This window comes from Artemia franciscana, chromosome 9 (assembly GCF_032884065.1).
Source record: "Artemia franciscana chromosome 9, ASM3288406v1, whole genome shotgun sequence".
Lineage (NCBI taxonomy): Eukaryota > Metazoa > Arthropoda > Branchiopoda > Anostraca > Artemiidae > Artemia > Artemia franciscana.
Window position 1 is genome coordinate 46,958,026 of NC_088871.1, and position 14,407 is coordinate 46,972,432.

At 34.0% G+C, this 14,407-nt stretch overlaps 1 protein-coding gene across 4 annotated transcripts in view; it reads right to left on the minus strand.

Annotated features, from left to right (window-relative positions):
* LOC136031488 (uncharacterized) overlaps positions 1 to 14,407 on the minus strand; it is a 76,687-nt gene that overhangs the window by 14,043 nt on the left and 48,237 nt on the right. For all 4 annotated transcript variants that reach the window (XM_065711126.1, XM_065711127.1, XM_065711129.1 and 1 more), the window contains 4 exons: positions 13,016 to 13,139; positions 11,728 to 11,936; positions 7,446 to 7,632; positions 2,443 to 2,655 (listed from right to left, as the gene is read on the minus strand). In XM_065711126.1, coding sequence (XP_065567198.1) covers positions 2,443 to 2,655; positions 7,446 to 7,632; positions 11,728 to 11,936; positions 13,016 to 13,139 — 733 coding nt within the window. The remainder of the gene's footprint in view (positions 1 to 2,442; positions 2,656 to 7,445; positions 7,633 to 11,727; positions 11,937 to 13,015; positions 13,140 to 14,407) is intronic.

Consider the following 14,407-nt stretch of genomic DNA (forward strand, 5'->3'; position numbering starts at 1 on the left):
ACTATACTGCTTAAAGAGTAAAAACTGGTGATTGCAAAAATATTTTTGTATATATTTTGACAAGGGATTACAGCAATTCAAAAACCCTAAAAAAGAAAGCAAAAAGTTTGAAGCTTAGTAGAAATTGTTGTTAGAAGTCGAATTTACAGTAATAATCAAATATATTTGAATAGACTTTTGAATGAAAAGACGTTAAATTGCGTAAAGAGCAAAAAACTGGCAATTGTAAAAATATTTGTATATATTTTAACAAGGGATTGCAACAGTTCCAAAACCTTACAAAAGAAAACTAAAAGTTTGAAGCTTAGTAGAAATCGTTGTTAGAAAAAATATTATTACCGATTTAATGTCTTTTTAAGACATTAAAAAAAGTTGAAAAATTTTTAAGTTCAGTTCAGAATTGCATCAAAAGAATTGGATTTTTATGCTGATTTCAAATATATAAATTTCATCAGGTTTAGTTTTACCCATCAAAAGTTACGAGCCTGAGAAAATTTGCCTTGTTTTCGAAAAAGGGGGGAAACAACCCCTGAAAGTGATAGAATCTTAATGAAAATCACACAATCAGATTCAGCATACCAGAGAACCCTAACGTAGATGTTTCAAGCTCCTATCTTCAAAAATGTGGAATTTTGTATTTTTGCCCAGAAGAAAGATCACGGATGCACGTTTATTTTTATTTTACTTTTTTGTTTTTCTTTCCTGGGGTGATCGTATCAACCCAGTAGACCTAGAATATTGCGAGAGGGCTCATTTGAACGGAAATTAAAAGTTCTAGTGCCCCCTTTAATGTGACCAAAAATGGAGGGTAACTATGCCCCCTCCAACGCTCATTTTTTACCAAAGACACCCGATCAAAATTTTGAAATAGCCATTTTGTTCAGCATGGTCGAAAAATCTAATAACTATGTCTTTGGGGCTGACTTAATCCCCCACAGTCTGCGGGGGAAGGGCTGCAAATTATGAACTTTGCCCATTGTTTACATTTAGTATTGGTTATTGGGATGTATACAGACGTTTTCAGGGAGGAATTTCTCCGGTGGGGGGCGAGGGTCTGGGGAGGGGGTTACATGGGAGAAGGTTACGTGGGAGGATCTTTTCATGGAGATATTTTCATGGGGGAAGGGAATTTTCCACGAAGGGGGTGCCGGATTTTCCAGCATTACTTAAAAAATGATCAGGAATGAAATAGAAAAAACAAGTTTTTTTCAACTGAAAGTAAGGAGCAATATTAAAACTTAAAACGAACATATATCTATCTAAATATATAAAAATAAGTTGTCTGTGTGTTTGTCGAGTGACGTCATGTTTGTGTGTCGACTGACGTCATGTTTGTCGACTGACGAAATTACAGACCGGGACATCGGGACACAAATGACGACCGGGACACCGGGACATAGGGAATATAAATGACGACCGGGGCACTCAAAGAGAAAGCGACCGGGACACAAGGAATGTTCGATTAGCAATCACCATCAACAAAGCACCGGGACACAAATGACGACCGGGACACAGGGAATATAAATGACGACCAGGACACTCAAAGAGAAATTACAGACCGGGACACCGGAACACAAATGACGACCGGGACACCGGGACACAGGGAATTAAAACTATATATATATATCTATCTATATTCACAGGTGGGACACAGGGACACAGCTACAATGGCGCGTAACTAATATGGTGCGTAGCGACTTAAGCACGCGAGGGGGCTTGGGGGGGGGGGGGGGGGCGAAGCGCCCCCACCAACTAGGTGTTGGGGTAGCGCGAAGCGCCACCCCCAACAGCTAGTTATTACATATATGAGGGAGTTCTCCCCCTCATCAATACCTTGGTTTTTGCACTAAAGTTTTTTTTAGTACTTTCAAAAGAGCTATTTATTCTAATTAAACGGCTCTTGTGATTGAGGGGTCTTTCTTACAGAACTGGAAGAAAATTCCATCTTTAGCATAAAAAGTAAGGTATTAATGAGGGGGAGAGCCCCCTCATATACGTAACAATTTCTGTTCGGTTTAAGTTTTAATGTTGCTCCCTACTTTCAGTAGAAAATATTTTTTTCATCAGTTGAAAAAACTTTTTTTATCTTATAGTATCTAGGGTGGAGGTCTGAAAGAGTTTTAAACCATCGTGATTTCATGATGTTCTATTTAGTTTAATTCACCTTTACGATGATTTTTAAGCTAATTTTCACAGTTAGAATAAATTTGTTTCTCCTATTACTTTCCAATTTTAAGCTTAACGTGGATAATAGTTATTCCTGAATCAGTATTGCGTGTCAATTCTTCAATATTTGAATAAAAAAAAGTGTTTATTAAATTGTCCTTACTATGGGCTATAGTTTGCTCTTTACTTGGTTGTAGCTACTACTGCACACATGATAAAACTAAATAAAAGGTACAAATCATGATTAACGCTTTAAAATGATGCATAAGTACTCACCTTCATCAATGATGATCATTTCAACCAACGATCCAAGCGGAACATGTTCAACATATATACACTCACAAAATTCATTTTTACAATCGCCAACTGTGGTAGTATTGCAAAATCTCTCGTAAGGAACGTCTGAAGGCTGAGATAGTGGGGGTACAGGTGGCATTTTCAAACTAATACGATTTAACTGGGGAGTGAAGAGCTTGCGCCTGTGTGGAACTGAAACGGAAAAGTAATGTTACTGCAAAAGTTTTCGTGTAACTTAAAGCGGGTTCTCATGAGTGGCTCAATCTGCAGTCCTGGACGTCGGTTTTCAAGTCACCACACTAAACAGTTTCAGGAAAGGCATTGAGTTTACCTATTATGTAGGTTAAGCCTCTATTAGAGCATTAAAGCTTAATTTAATTTAATATTTTTTAGTTATAATTAATATAATTATAAGATATAATTAATATAAAAAATAAATTAATATAATTTAATTTAACAATTAAGTGCATTAATTTAAGTGCTTAATTAAGTGCTTAATTTAACAATTAAGGAAATATAAATGACGACCGGGACACTCAAAGAGAAAGCGACCGGGGCCCCCTCGCGTGCGTAAGTCGTTACGCACCATATTAGTTACGCGCCATTGTAGCTGTGGCCCTGTGTCCCACCTGTGAATATAGATAGATAGTGCTTAATATGACTTATTTCATGTCTGTAGAGGTTTGATTAGATGGAGAGAGATAAAGTGGGGGGGGGGTAGGAAGTGCTACATGAGAGATTGTATTTAGCAAGAATTAAATGGCATTACCTCTCATTATCCTATTTTAAAACATTTTTAAAAGGCTTCTTGCTGTTTTAGCAGCCCTGAACCTGACATTTGAAGTTGTGGAACTAAAAATAAGATATTACTGAAATTTTAATGGAGAAATTACCCTTCGGTAGACATGTGAGAGGGAGTGCCCGGGATTTCAAAATTGACTAGAAGTTTCAGAGCTTGGTTCCTATGGCACTAAAAGAAGCCAGCGACGTGTAGGCTAACTTGTTGGACTTTCGAATACCAATTTATGTACCATTCATTCCAAAGAAGCGTAAATAGTACATAAAAATTATTAAAGAACAACAAAAAAATATCCAACATCAGACTTGCTAGATGCCTGCTGGCGTGTTGCTATATTTCATTTCTATAATATCTGGTATCTAGTTATGTAGTAAATCCATAGTCAAGGCAAACAGCTATAATGTAATTCTTAACGTAACTCTTTTCTCTCTATTACAAAGTAATTCTTAACGTAACTCTTTTCTCTCTATATAATACATTCCGGTGTATATATAATACATACATACTATATATTGCATACATGTGTTTCTCATATCCTTATATATTCCACGGATCAAAAATCAGATTTTACAAGAGCAAATAGAAAATGAAAAATATACAATAAAAAATCAAATACTTGGAAAAATGCTTTCAGTATTTGGAAAAAAGAGCAAAGTATTATGAAAAATATAAGCATAAACTACACAAATCCAATCGAATAAGGCCATGCTCTATAACTAATTTGGATTTTATTTTGAACTCTTGCTAAATAACCACACTGACTTTTCAGACTTTTTTCCTTTTCCCCCTTTTTTCTTCCTTCGATCTTTACTTATATAGTCTTTTTTCATGTCTTCGTCTTATTTTCTTGTAGATCTTAGCTAATTGACCTACTTTTTACCTTTTTTGTCGTCGATAAAAGCTTTCAGACGTGAAGCTGTAATATCCAGGCTTCTATTAGTATATCAATTTTTTCACTTTGCATATGAAAATGTTTACTCGTTATTAATATATTTTGAATTAACTTTATTTACGAACGGAGAAAAAAACTGTGCTCTAAAATCCTATTCACTCCATACCAGTTCCGTGGTTAAAAGTAAATATTTGTGAACCAATGCTATGCCTAGAATAGCACATCAGGTTTGCAGGAAAGTTATAAACCTTAGTTGATTATATTTCCAACCTCTAAGGTGTAGTTTCCAGGGTTGTCTGACCGTCCTTCAAAAGGATGAATACATATTTCAGACTAATTTTCTTTAAAACATTGTTTTTAAATCTATAAAAGTAATTCTATTTTTAGGATGCGCTAGAAAATAAACAGGCAAGCTTTGATTAGATTGGGAGGGCGTGGGCAGGTGTTTTGGCCTCAGGTGTATGATTTGTTAGTAATCGGAGCATAAAACAATTCATAACTTCTGATATTAGCCAGCTAGTCCGTCAATTATCAAACAAATACCACGAATAAAACTGGTAAGACAAATCAAAGAAGGAGAAAATACTGAAATTATATATTCCCAAATGTCAATAACTGCAAAAATGTCAAAATTAAAGGTCCATAAATGTCAAAAATGCAGAATGCATTTGCACCTTCTGGGAGGGCAAAAGAGCTGCCCTCTTTCTCATCCTGTAAGACCATTGACATAAAAAAAGATATGTAAAATTAAGAAAAACAAGGCACTTTCTGGAACAAGAAATTTTTTGAAAAGTTCTCCAATTTAGGACTGTCTTGATGCAAGTAAACAATCATATTCATTATTAGCAATTGTTTTTAAAAATGCAAAGAGGACAGCCAGACGATAAATTCCTCAATTATTTTGGCTTGATGCACTTCTGGCTGAGACTAATATATATATATATATTTTTGATACATTTGATTGATTATATATATATATATATATATATATATATATATATATATATATATATATATATATATATATATATATATATATATATATATATATATATATATATATATATATATACTAGCTGTTGGGGTGGCGCTTGGCGCCACCCCAACACCTTGTTGGTGGGGGCGCTTCGCGCCCCTCCGAGCCCCCACCGCGCGCGTAAGTCGTTACGCGCCATATTAGTTACGCGCCATTGTAGTTGTGTCCCTGTGTCCCACCTGTGAATATAGATAGATATATATATATATATATATATATATATATATATATATATATATATATATATATATATATATATATATATATATATATATATATATATATATATATATATATATATATATATATATATATATATATATATATATGTTTTTAACTACGTAAAACCTGCGAATATACAACATTCTTCGATGTCCCATTGTCTGTGCATATAAATAGATTGTCAGGTTTACCGACTCTTGAACATGCAACATATAATTGTCCTTGGGGAAAACAATCCCTATTCAGATCTATACCTCATGATTCTAATCATTGCCCTTGAGCTTTGTTGATGGTGATTGCTAATTGAACATTCCCTGTGTCGCCGTCGTCATTTATATATCCCCCTGTGCCCCCCGGCGTCCCCGTTGTAGTTGTGTCCCTTTGTCCCGGTCGTCATTTGTGCCCCGGTGTCCCAGTCTGTAATTTCTCTTTGAGTGTCCCGGTCGTCATTTATATTCCTTGTGTCCCGGTCGTAATTTGTGTCCCGGTGTCCCGGTCTGTATATACTTTCGTTTTTGAATTGGTCTTTTTTTTAGTTTTTAGTTTTTTACCTTTTTTTTAGTTTTTTTTAGTTATACCTCATGATTCTAATGATTGCCCTTGAGCTTTGTTGGTGGTGATTGCTAATCGAACATTCCATGTGTCCCCGTCGTCATTTACATATCCCCCTGTGCCCCCCAGCGTCCCCGTTGTAGTTGTGTCCCTGTGTCCCGGTCGTCATTTATATTCCCTGTGTCCCGGTCGTCATTTGTGTCCCGGTGTCCCGGTCTGTATATACATTCATTTTTGAATTGGTATATGATGAAATAAATTTTTGTGTTTTTCCCCTTTTTTCTTTTTAGTTTTTTTTTGTTTTTACCTTTTTTTTAGTTTTTTTAGCTTTTTTCTTTTTCATTTTAGTTTTTGTTGTAGTTTTTACCTTTTTAGTTTTTTTATTTTTTTTTTTTAGTTTTGTTTTTCTCCTTTATTTTTAATTTTTTTTCCTTTTTTCTTTTTTTTCTTTTTTAGTTTTTTTTTTAGTTTTTGAGTATTTTTAGTTTTTTTATTAGTTTTTAGTTTTTTTTTCTTTTTAGTTTTTTTGTAGTTTTTACCTTTTTTTTTTTATTTTTTTAGTTTATTTTTGGCTTTTTGCATTTTGATGTTTTGTCATAACTATCATTTAACGTCATAACGTCATAACTATACATTTTGATTGATTATGTTGTTTGTTTGCTATACAAGCAGGCCATACAGAGGATTCTATAAAGTTACAGGTATTTTATGTGGTCAGCATTCATTTCAAATATCTTTCGTTGATCATTTTTCTGCATTTTAATGTTTTGTCATAACTATCATTTAACGTCATAACATCATAACGTCATAACTATACATTTTGATTGATTTATTTATTTGTTTGCTATACAAGCAGGCCATACAGAGGATTCTATAAAGTTACAGGCATTTTATGTGGTCAGCATTCATTTCAGATATCTTTCGTTGATCGTTTTTCTGCATTTTGATGTTTTGTCATAACTATCATTTAACGTCATAACATCATAATGTCATAACTATACATTTTGATTGATTATGTTGTTTGTTTGCTATACAAGCAGGCCATACAGAGGATTCTATAAAGTTGCAGGCATTTTATGTGGTCAGCATTCATTTCAAATATCTTTCGTTGATCGTTTTTCTGCATTTTGATATTTCGTCATAACTATCATTTAACGTCATTTAACTATCATCATAATGTCATAACTATATATTTTGATTTTGATTGATTATGTTGTTTGTCTTTCTATACAAGCAGGCCATACAGAGGATTCTATAAAGTTACAGGCATTTTATGTGGTCAGCATTCATTTCAAATATCTTTCGTTGATCGTTTTCTGCATTTTGATCTTTCGTCACAACTGTCATTTTTCGGTCGGGCCTTTGATCTTCTCCCGAATAAGGCTTTACACGTACAAGTTTTATTCTACAAAAGAAAATGGGTGGGGAGGATTCCCTACTGAGCTTATTGTCAAAAGACGCACTCACTCTTTTATACATACCAAGAAATATCGGGTAGTGCTCGGGATCATGGAAATGGAGGTTATTAACCTCATAAAAATCGTAGGCAAGCCATATTTTCACATCCGGTTCCTTGTTCCAATTTTCATCAGCCTTGCTTGTGGAATTTAATTCTGCCACTGTAATGTCATCTTCAGTTCCCGGTGCCACATTTACCGGATTCAGCACCTAAAATAATTTAGAATAAATGCTCTTTATGTGTAAATGAAAAACTTTGATTGAAAAATTTATAAGAAGAGGTAATATGAAAAATTTATATTGATATTTTTTTTGTTCCTCATCATTGGAAAATAATAGTCTTTCTTCATTTTCTAGTTCGAAGCTTAGCTTTCCTGCACTAATATGTGCAAATTCCAACAGCAGTCATGGGTGTAGCCACAGTATTTTTTTGGAGGGGGGAAAGAGGGGTTTTTATTTAAGTTGGTGTTATCCAAGCAGTACTATTTAACATACACGCTATTTGGTGAATTTAAAAATATTACGCAGTACATCATAAACAGTAAACGCATTTTAAGCAATCATAAATATAATTGCTGGTGCTTGGTTTATAATAGTAATTGTCAACAATGAGCTGCTGCAAAAGACAATTATATATTGTATATATATTGTATACATACATATATATTGTATATATTGTATATATATTGTATAATTATATAAATAAGCTTCCAGGTGGGCGAAAAACTCAGCTTTTTTCAGCCAGATTCACAACTAAGCCGCAGTACATATCCCCCTCCACTTCCCCCAGCCCCCACGCCCAGAACAGGATGCTCAATCTCATAATTGAATCAAGCTCTATTCTAATAGCCCTGGGAATCGCGCTATTCATTTTCTTGTAACTTTGAATGGATTTTGACTCTGTAAGGTTTAATTTGCTGAACTAAACTTTTAATGTAGGTGATTTATTGAAAAGTTATTTATATTTTTTTAATAAATTGGTTTGTTTGTGGGTTCACTGATTTATGTTAATAAATAGCCACATGAAGCCGAAACAAAAACCATGGGCAGCGCCATAGCGCTGTTTAAGTAAAGATACAAGATAAGTCAAAGTATTACTACAGATTGTGTATCATTATTTAGGGACATATTTCCCACATTTAAACAGCGAACGTGTTTCAAACTTGATAGTATTTGAGAAAGTTAAAGTTTAAGTTAGAATTATTAATTTATCTTCTGGGCATTATTTGACAAAGAATATCCAGAAAATCTGAATAATTCTTGGCATCACTGCGGCAAAAACCTTGGCATCACTTGGCATCACTGCGGCAAAATTTATTAAAAATTGCCAGGGATGCCAATTGGAAGGGAAAATTGACTCCTAGAGTTCCAAAAGTACCTTCCCCTTTGCATCTTTGTTTAAAACAAACGAATTCTAAAAAAATTACGTAAAAGTTTTTCTTGTGTAGGTCAGGGTATGGGTGTGTACATTTCTGGAGGGAGGTTACACTGAATATCGTTTTTATGTCTATAATTCCCTTCACAAGCAAAGCTCGGCCTCCCAGTGCGACCTCCCAGATAAAACTGATAACGGTAGAAAAAAAATGGATGGGTACCGTTTATATGCGCACACAAATTTCTAAATTGTGAGAAAAATATACATATTTTGTTTAAATTCACTTGATTTTATTCCTAGCAGACATTTCGTACAGCATGCCGATGCAGATAGCGCCGTAGCCCACAAGTAGCGTCGGCATTGTGTGAAATGCGACTAATTTCAGTCATAATTCTTAGCACATTTATGTCAATTCCTTTTTTTGAGCTGGTTAAAAGAAATATTTAGAAAAGCGAACATAGCAAGAAATCAGCATAGTATGATAAATAGAGGCAGTCCTAAATTTGTGGGTTAGTATGTGAATCCAAAACGTAGGGAGTAGGACGTTATCAGCGCTTATTAGGCATTTCAAAGATGAAAAAGAGAATCGAACTTTTAGTTAAATACTGTAAATAAAAATTAAAACAACTTAGTGATTCCTCGAGTAGGTCCCCCTCTTCCAAATACTTTCACCAAACGAGAACCTATTCGACCTATCTAGTTATAGTACGAATATCATTATAAAAAGCACTAATCTTATTTTCTTTTTCAATAATTTCTTTTTCATTCAGGAAATTATATTCACTGTATATCTACCTTCTTATTCTTAAATGATTCCATTTCTGTCCTATTTGCAGATGTAGAGGGTGTATTCATTTCCACTTTTGAAAAATCAGAGAATCAGAGAGGAAGTAAAAGCACCTTAAATATCAGGGGAAAAAATTGACCAGAGCAATTATGGCGAAACAAGAAGCATAAAACATTTTCAACTTTGCCATTAACTAGGCTGACATTTTTACTTGATGATAAGGTTTCAAATTCAATATATTTGGAAAAATGTTAGTGTGGAATATAATGTGAAGTGTGCTGGACCCCTATTTTTCTCGTTTTCCTTATGTTAAAAACGAGCAAAGATTATTGAAAAAAAAAGTTATCTGCTCAAAGTAAAGAGCGAATTTTACACTTAAAATGAGTAAAAGTTATTAAACTACTTAATAAATTATAGTTTTTCTAAATTATTGGGGAGAACTGCCCCCTCCCTCCCCCCCTCAACTAAAAAAGTGAGAGCCGTCTTTTCAAACATATCATCATTCATACTTTTTGCAGCAGGCCATTAAATTGAATAGACCATAAATTGAACCAAAATTGAATAGAAGCAAACACAAAATTGATTGACTTTCTTATTAATTTATTATACAATTACAAAGTGTCTGCAACTTTAGAGAAACCTGTTTGCCAGAAATTTGCAGAATTTTGTTATTGATCCATTGAAGATGTAGCAAAGCCAACTAACAAGCCTGGCTAGCTCAGATGATAATCTCTCAAATTCAGAGTTACAGGCTCAAGTCCGACGCAAAGATTTTTTATCCGTCAGTTGAAAAGTAAAATAATGACTGGACACTCTGTTTTTGGGTGAAAGTCCTATTTGTGGATACAGAATTGACATTAACTTCTCATACAGGTCCAGAAGATTTATGATTTGTTTAAGAAAGCCACGAAACTTTCAGGGATAGAATAAAGTTTCACGAAACTTTCAGAGTAAAAGTTAAAGTGAAAAAAACGACTTACATCGGTATATGCAATAGAATGAGAAACTTTAATCATTTGCATACTATAATACAAATATTCACATATTAGAGCTAGAAACAAAAAGATCCTTTTCAAAAATTTTATCCCAACATTCTAAGGCCACTGGCTCAGCACAAAGATCTACAGGAAGAAAAAACGGCGATACATAACTGCTCCCCATGAAAAAAGGGATGTTACTTGTTGCTCAAGATGGGGAATTAATTCTTCTATTTGAGTTTTAGCCATGACATGTGATTCCAAAGGTACAATTTTCATTTTAAATTGGAAATCATTTTCGAGGGTTTTAGCCTATATTTCAAATTTCCTTAAATTTATTTTCACAATACGCTTTTACCATGAATGTTATCAGAAAGAGTTGCCATTTCTGAACCGACTTAAAGTTGCAATTATTCCTAAATTGATTCAAATTCTTCCTCATAACGCATTTTTAAGGTTTCGGTTACTATGGGCTGGACTTGGTTCTTTTCTAGAACCAAATTACAGCTACTGTTGCAGATTGTTACAAGTTGCAGTTGCAGCTACTGCTGCAACTGAACTATTTTCTATTTATTTTACGATTTTCACAATCTTTTCTCATACTATTTGCACATTTCAATTGTTTTTGCACCTTATTTCAAGTGTGGGCCTCTTCAGAAATGAACCAATAGATGCTTTTTCAACAAATTTTCAAAAATTATGCTTTAATTCCATCACCTAAATTTGGACGTGTTTTTGAAAGCCAAAAGAGAAAAAAAAAAGTTGGGAAGATTAGGAAGATAAGTCAGCAAATTCCGGTTAGAACACTGAAAGTTAAGGTCATGACAGTTATCAAGTATATCTATAAAACGTTGTTACTTCATAAAGACGAGAAAGATTCACCAAATGCTTTTTTAGAGGTCAAAGGAATGACTGAATGGAAATTATAACTATAAAGGAAATTGTTGAAGAGGTCAGGGTGTAGGAGGAACATGTTCATCTGTTTTAGGCTAAGGAGGCTTAGTGCACCATTGGGTTTTTAGTAATTATAGTAATCGTATGATATAGTAGTCGATGAAAATTAGAATCAAATATTTGAAAAACCCATTCGATTTCAAGAAAAAGTTTCTGTTTTGAGCAAATTTCCTGGAAAGTGGGATTATAGTGTAAGGAAAAATTGCACAAACCTTTCCGTCAACATAGCAATTTTCATAATTGACCAATCCCTCTGGCTCGTCGAAGTCAGCCATTTCGTAATGTAAAATGGCCACTTGATGTGCTTTTAAAGGAGCGCAGTCTATAAGCCCATGGAATCGAATCCAATAGTTGTCTGGTGTTTGATTAGCATTGATGACAAAGTCGTATCTCTCACCGGCAGCAATGGTAATAGCGTCAACTAAAAGAAAAATTATTAAGGGTGTCTTTATTTTTCAGGACGTTTCTTTATTTTTTCACAGTGCATCTTTGTTTATCCAAGTTGGCTAATTGCCATCAGAAATGATGATCAATCAGTGGTGTGGGAGCAGAAACACACTTTTTGTCTACACCCGGATTGTTTACCTGTTTTGACGTAGCATACCAGTAGTGTCTAAAAATGTGTATGGAAGAGATAAAAAATAAGCGATTATTAAGACCCTCTGTCAGCGTGAAAAGAGGGAATTTGTATAAAGGAAAAACATAATAAAAGGTTTTTGTGGGTAAAGTTTTTATATTATACAGCTTCATATCAAATTTGGTAGGGAAAACAGAAAACCAACGCAAGTGACGTTAATAGGGTGATTGGATCGTATCGCTCATTAGCCTCAACGATAATAGCAAGTACGGTAAGAAATGATTAGAACAATAAAATAAAGGAATTAGTAGAAAAAGTCCATAAAAATTTAGTGAACGATGGCCTAGAAGAACAAACATACGAAAACATCTGAAATTTTTCAAACTTGGAAAAATGTGAGACTTTTAGTTCTAATTGGTTCTTTATAGTTACAACTATAGTTACATCTGTGATGTAACTATAGTTACATGTATAGTTACATGTATGGTTACTGTGAACAGCTAAAGGGGTTTTTTCCGCCGTCCAATAAAAAAAACTGTTAGCTAACAATTTTCCCAACAATAGTGTTTCCCCGTCCAACTAAAAACTGTTAGCTAACAATTTTCCCAACAATAGTGTTTCCCCGTCCAACTAAAAACTGTTAGCTAACAATTTTCCCAACAATAGTGTTTCCCCGTCCAACTAAAAACTGTTAGCTAACAATTTTCCCAACAATGGTGTTTCCCCGTCCAACTAAAAACTGTTAGCTAAAATTGTTAGAGAATATCTTTAAAATCGAATGCTTGTTGGAGAAAATTCTTGAAGAATTTGTTTCTGTTAGCTCACAATTCTGTTTCAAACAAATAAATGCTAGCTAATATTGTTCGCAAACAGTTTGACGGCGGAAGAACCCCTTAAGTAGGTTCAATCCTTCACTTTATTACCTTCAATAGGTACAATCGGGTAGCCGTCCGAGGCAAGGACTTTCATTGTGTGGTTATCAATTGACATCTGAATTGGACAGTTCAAAATGGAATTACTGATTAGCCGGAATCTGTAGCGATAACCCTGAAAAAAAGGTCAAATATAGAAAAAGGTTGATTACTATATTCACTAATTTTAGTGATTGTATTTTTTCTTTTTCTGTAAGTCACTCTAAGGGAAATCTTCCGAGAAAACGTAAACAGGTTCTTAGGTCGTATTTTTTTAAGAGAGTTTCTTAGAAATACGTCCTATTGTCTTAGAAAAAGGTTCTAAGACCATACGGCTTAAGAAAACACAAATGAAAAAGGCAAAAAAAGAGAATAATATTCAGCCAATAGACACCGTAAACAAGTAGATATTTCGAAAAGGACCTCTGCGAAACCTTCTTGAATTCCAAAACAATATATAAAAAAGTAACCTCTCAAGGTACTCAAGAGTAAAAACAAAAACTGAAGAAAAGTGATACTTTATGGTAAAGAAAAGAAAAGGGTTACCTACAAAAAGAAACTGAAGGGGCTCCCTGATAATATTAATAACTTGGGGAACAACTTTAAAATTGCTAGTAAAAATGAGAAGATAGAGATAGCAACCATACAGGCAGACAAATTTTTATCGGCTGCCGTAACAGTTAAAATAGATTCCACTTGCCCCAAGGCAACAACAGGGTGAAAGAACAGTCAGATAGGAGCCGATCACGAAGCAGATTAAGAGGGAACTACCTTAAGGTAACGAAACCTGTAGAATTAAAATCATTCTATCTCAAACAACCAAATGAAGGAACGGTAACAAAAAATCAAATGGTAACGAAAAATCCTGCTTGTGGTTAGGGTTAAATTCTTCTTTAGTTTCTTCTTCACATGTTGTCTATGAGCCACGGTATCACTTGTTCTTTTATTGTTGACTGAGCATTTCTTCGTATCAACTTTCCAAACCAATAATCCTCCGAATCATTTTGAAAAGCAGCTATGCGAGGGTCTAAGATTTCATTTTAAGATATTTTTTTTTCTTTTTTAAGGTTATTGAACTGCTGTAACCCCTTGTTATGTATGGGTTTTTGAATTGTTGTAATTCCTTATTAGGTTTATTTGTCCTCTAGACTGACTCAAACCAAAAAGAACAAACATTTCAAAGTTAAACCTTATTAGGTTTATTTGTCCTCTAGACTGACTCAAACCAAAAAGAACAAACATTTCAAAGTTAGACTCAATCCATGGCAAGAGGTTTTATCTATCTATCGATTCTATTTTTATTAATGCTCATTCACAATAAAACTTTACTAATGCTGCGATTTAGCTAGCGCTAATTTGAGCCAATCATATTTTTCATTGAATTTTTTTGAAAAATTCTCATTA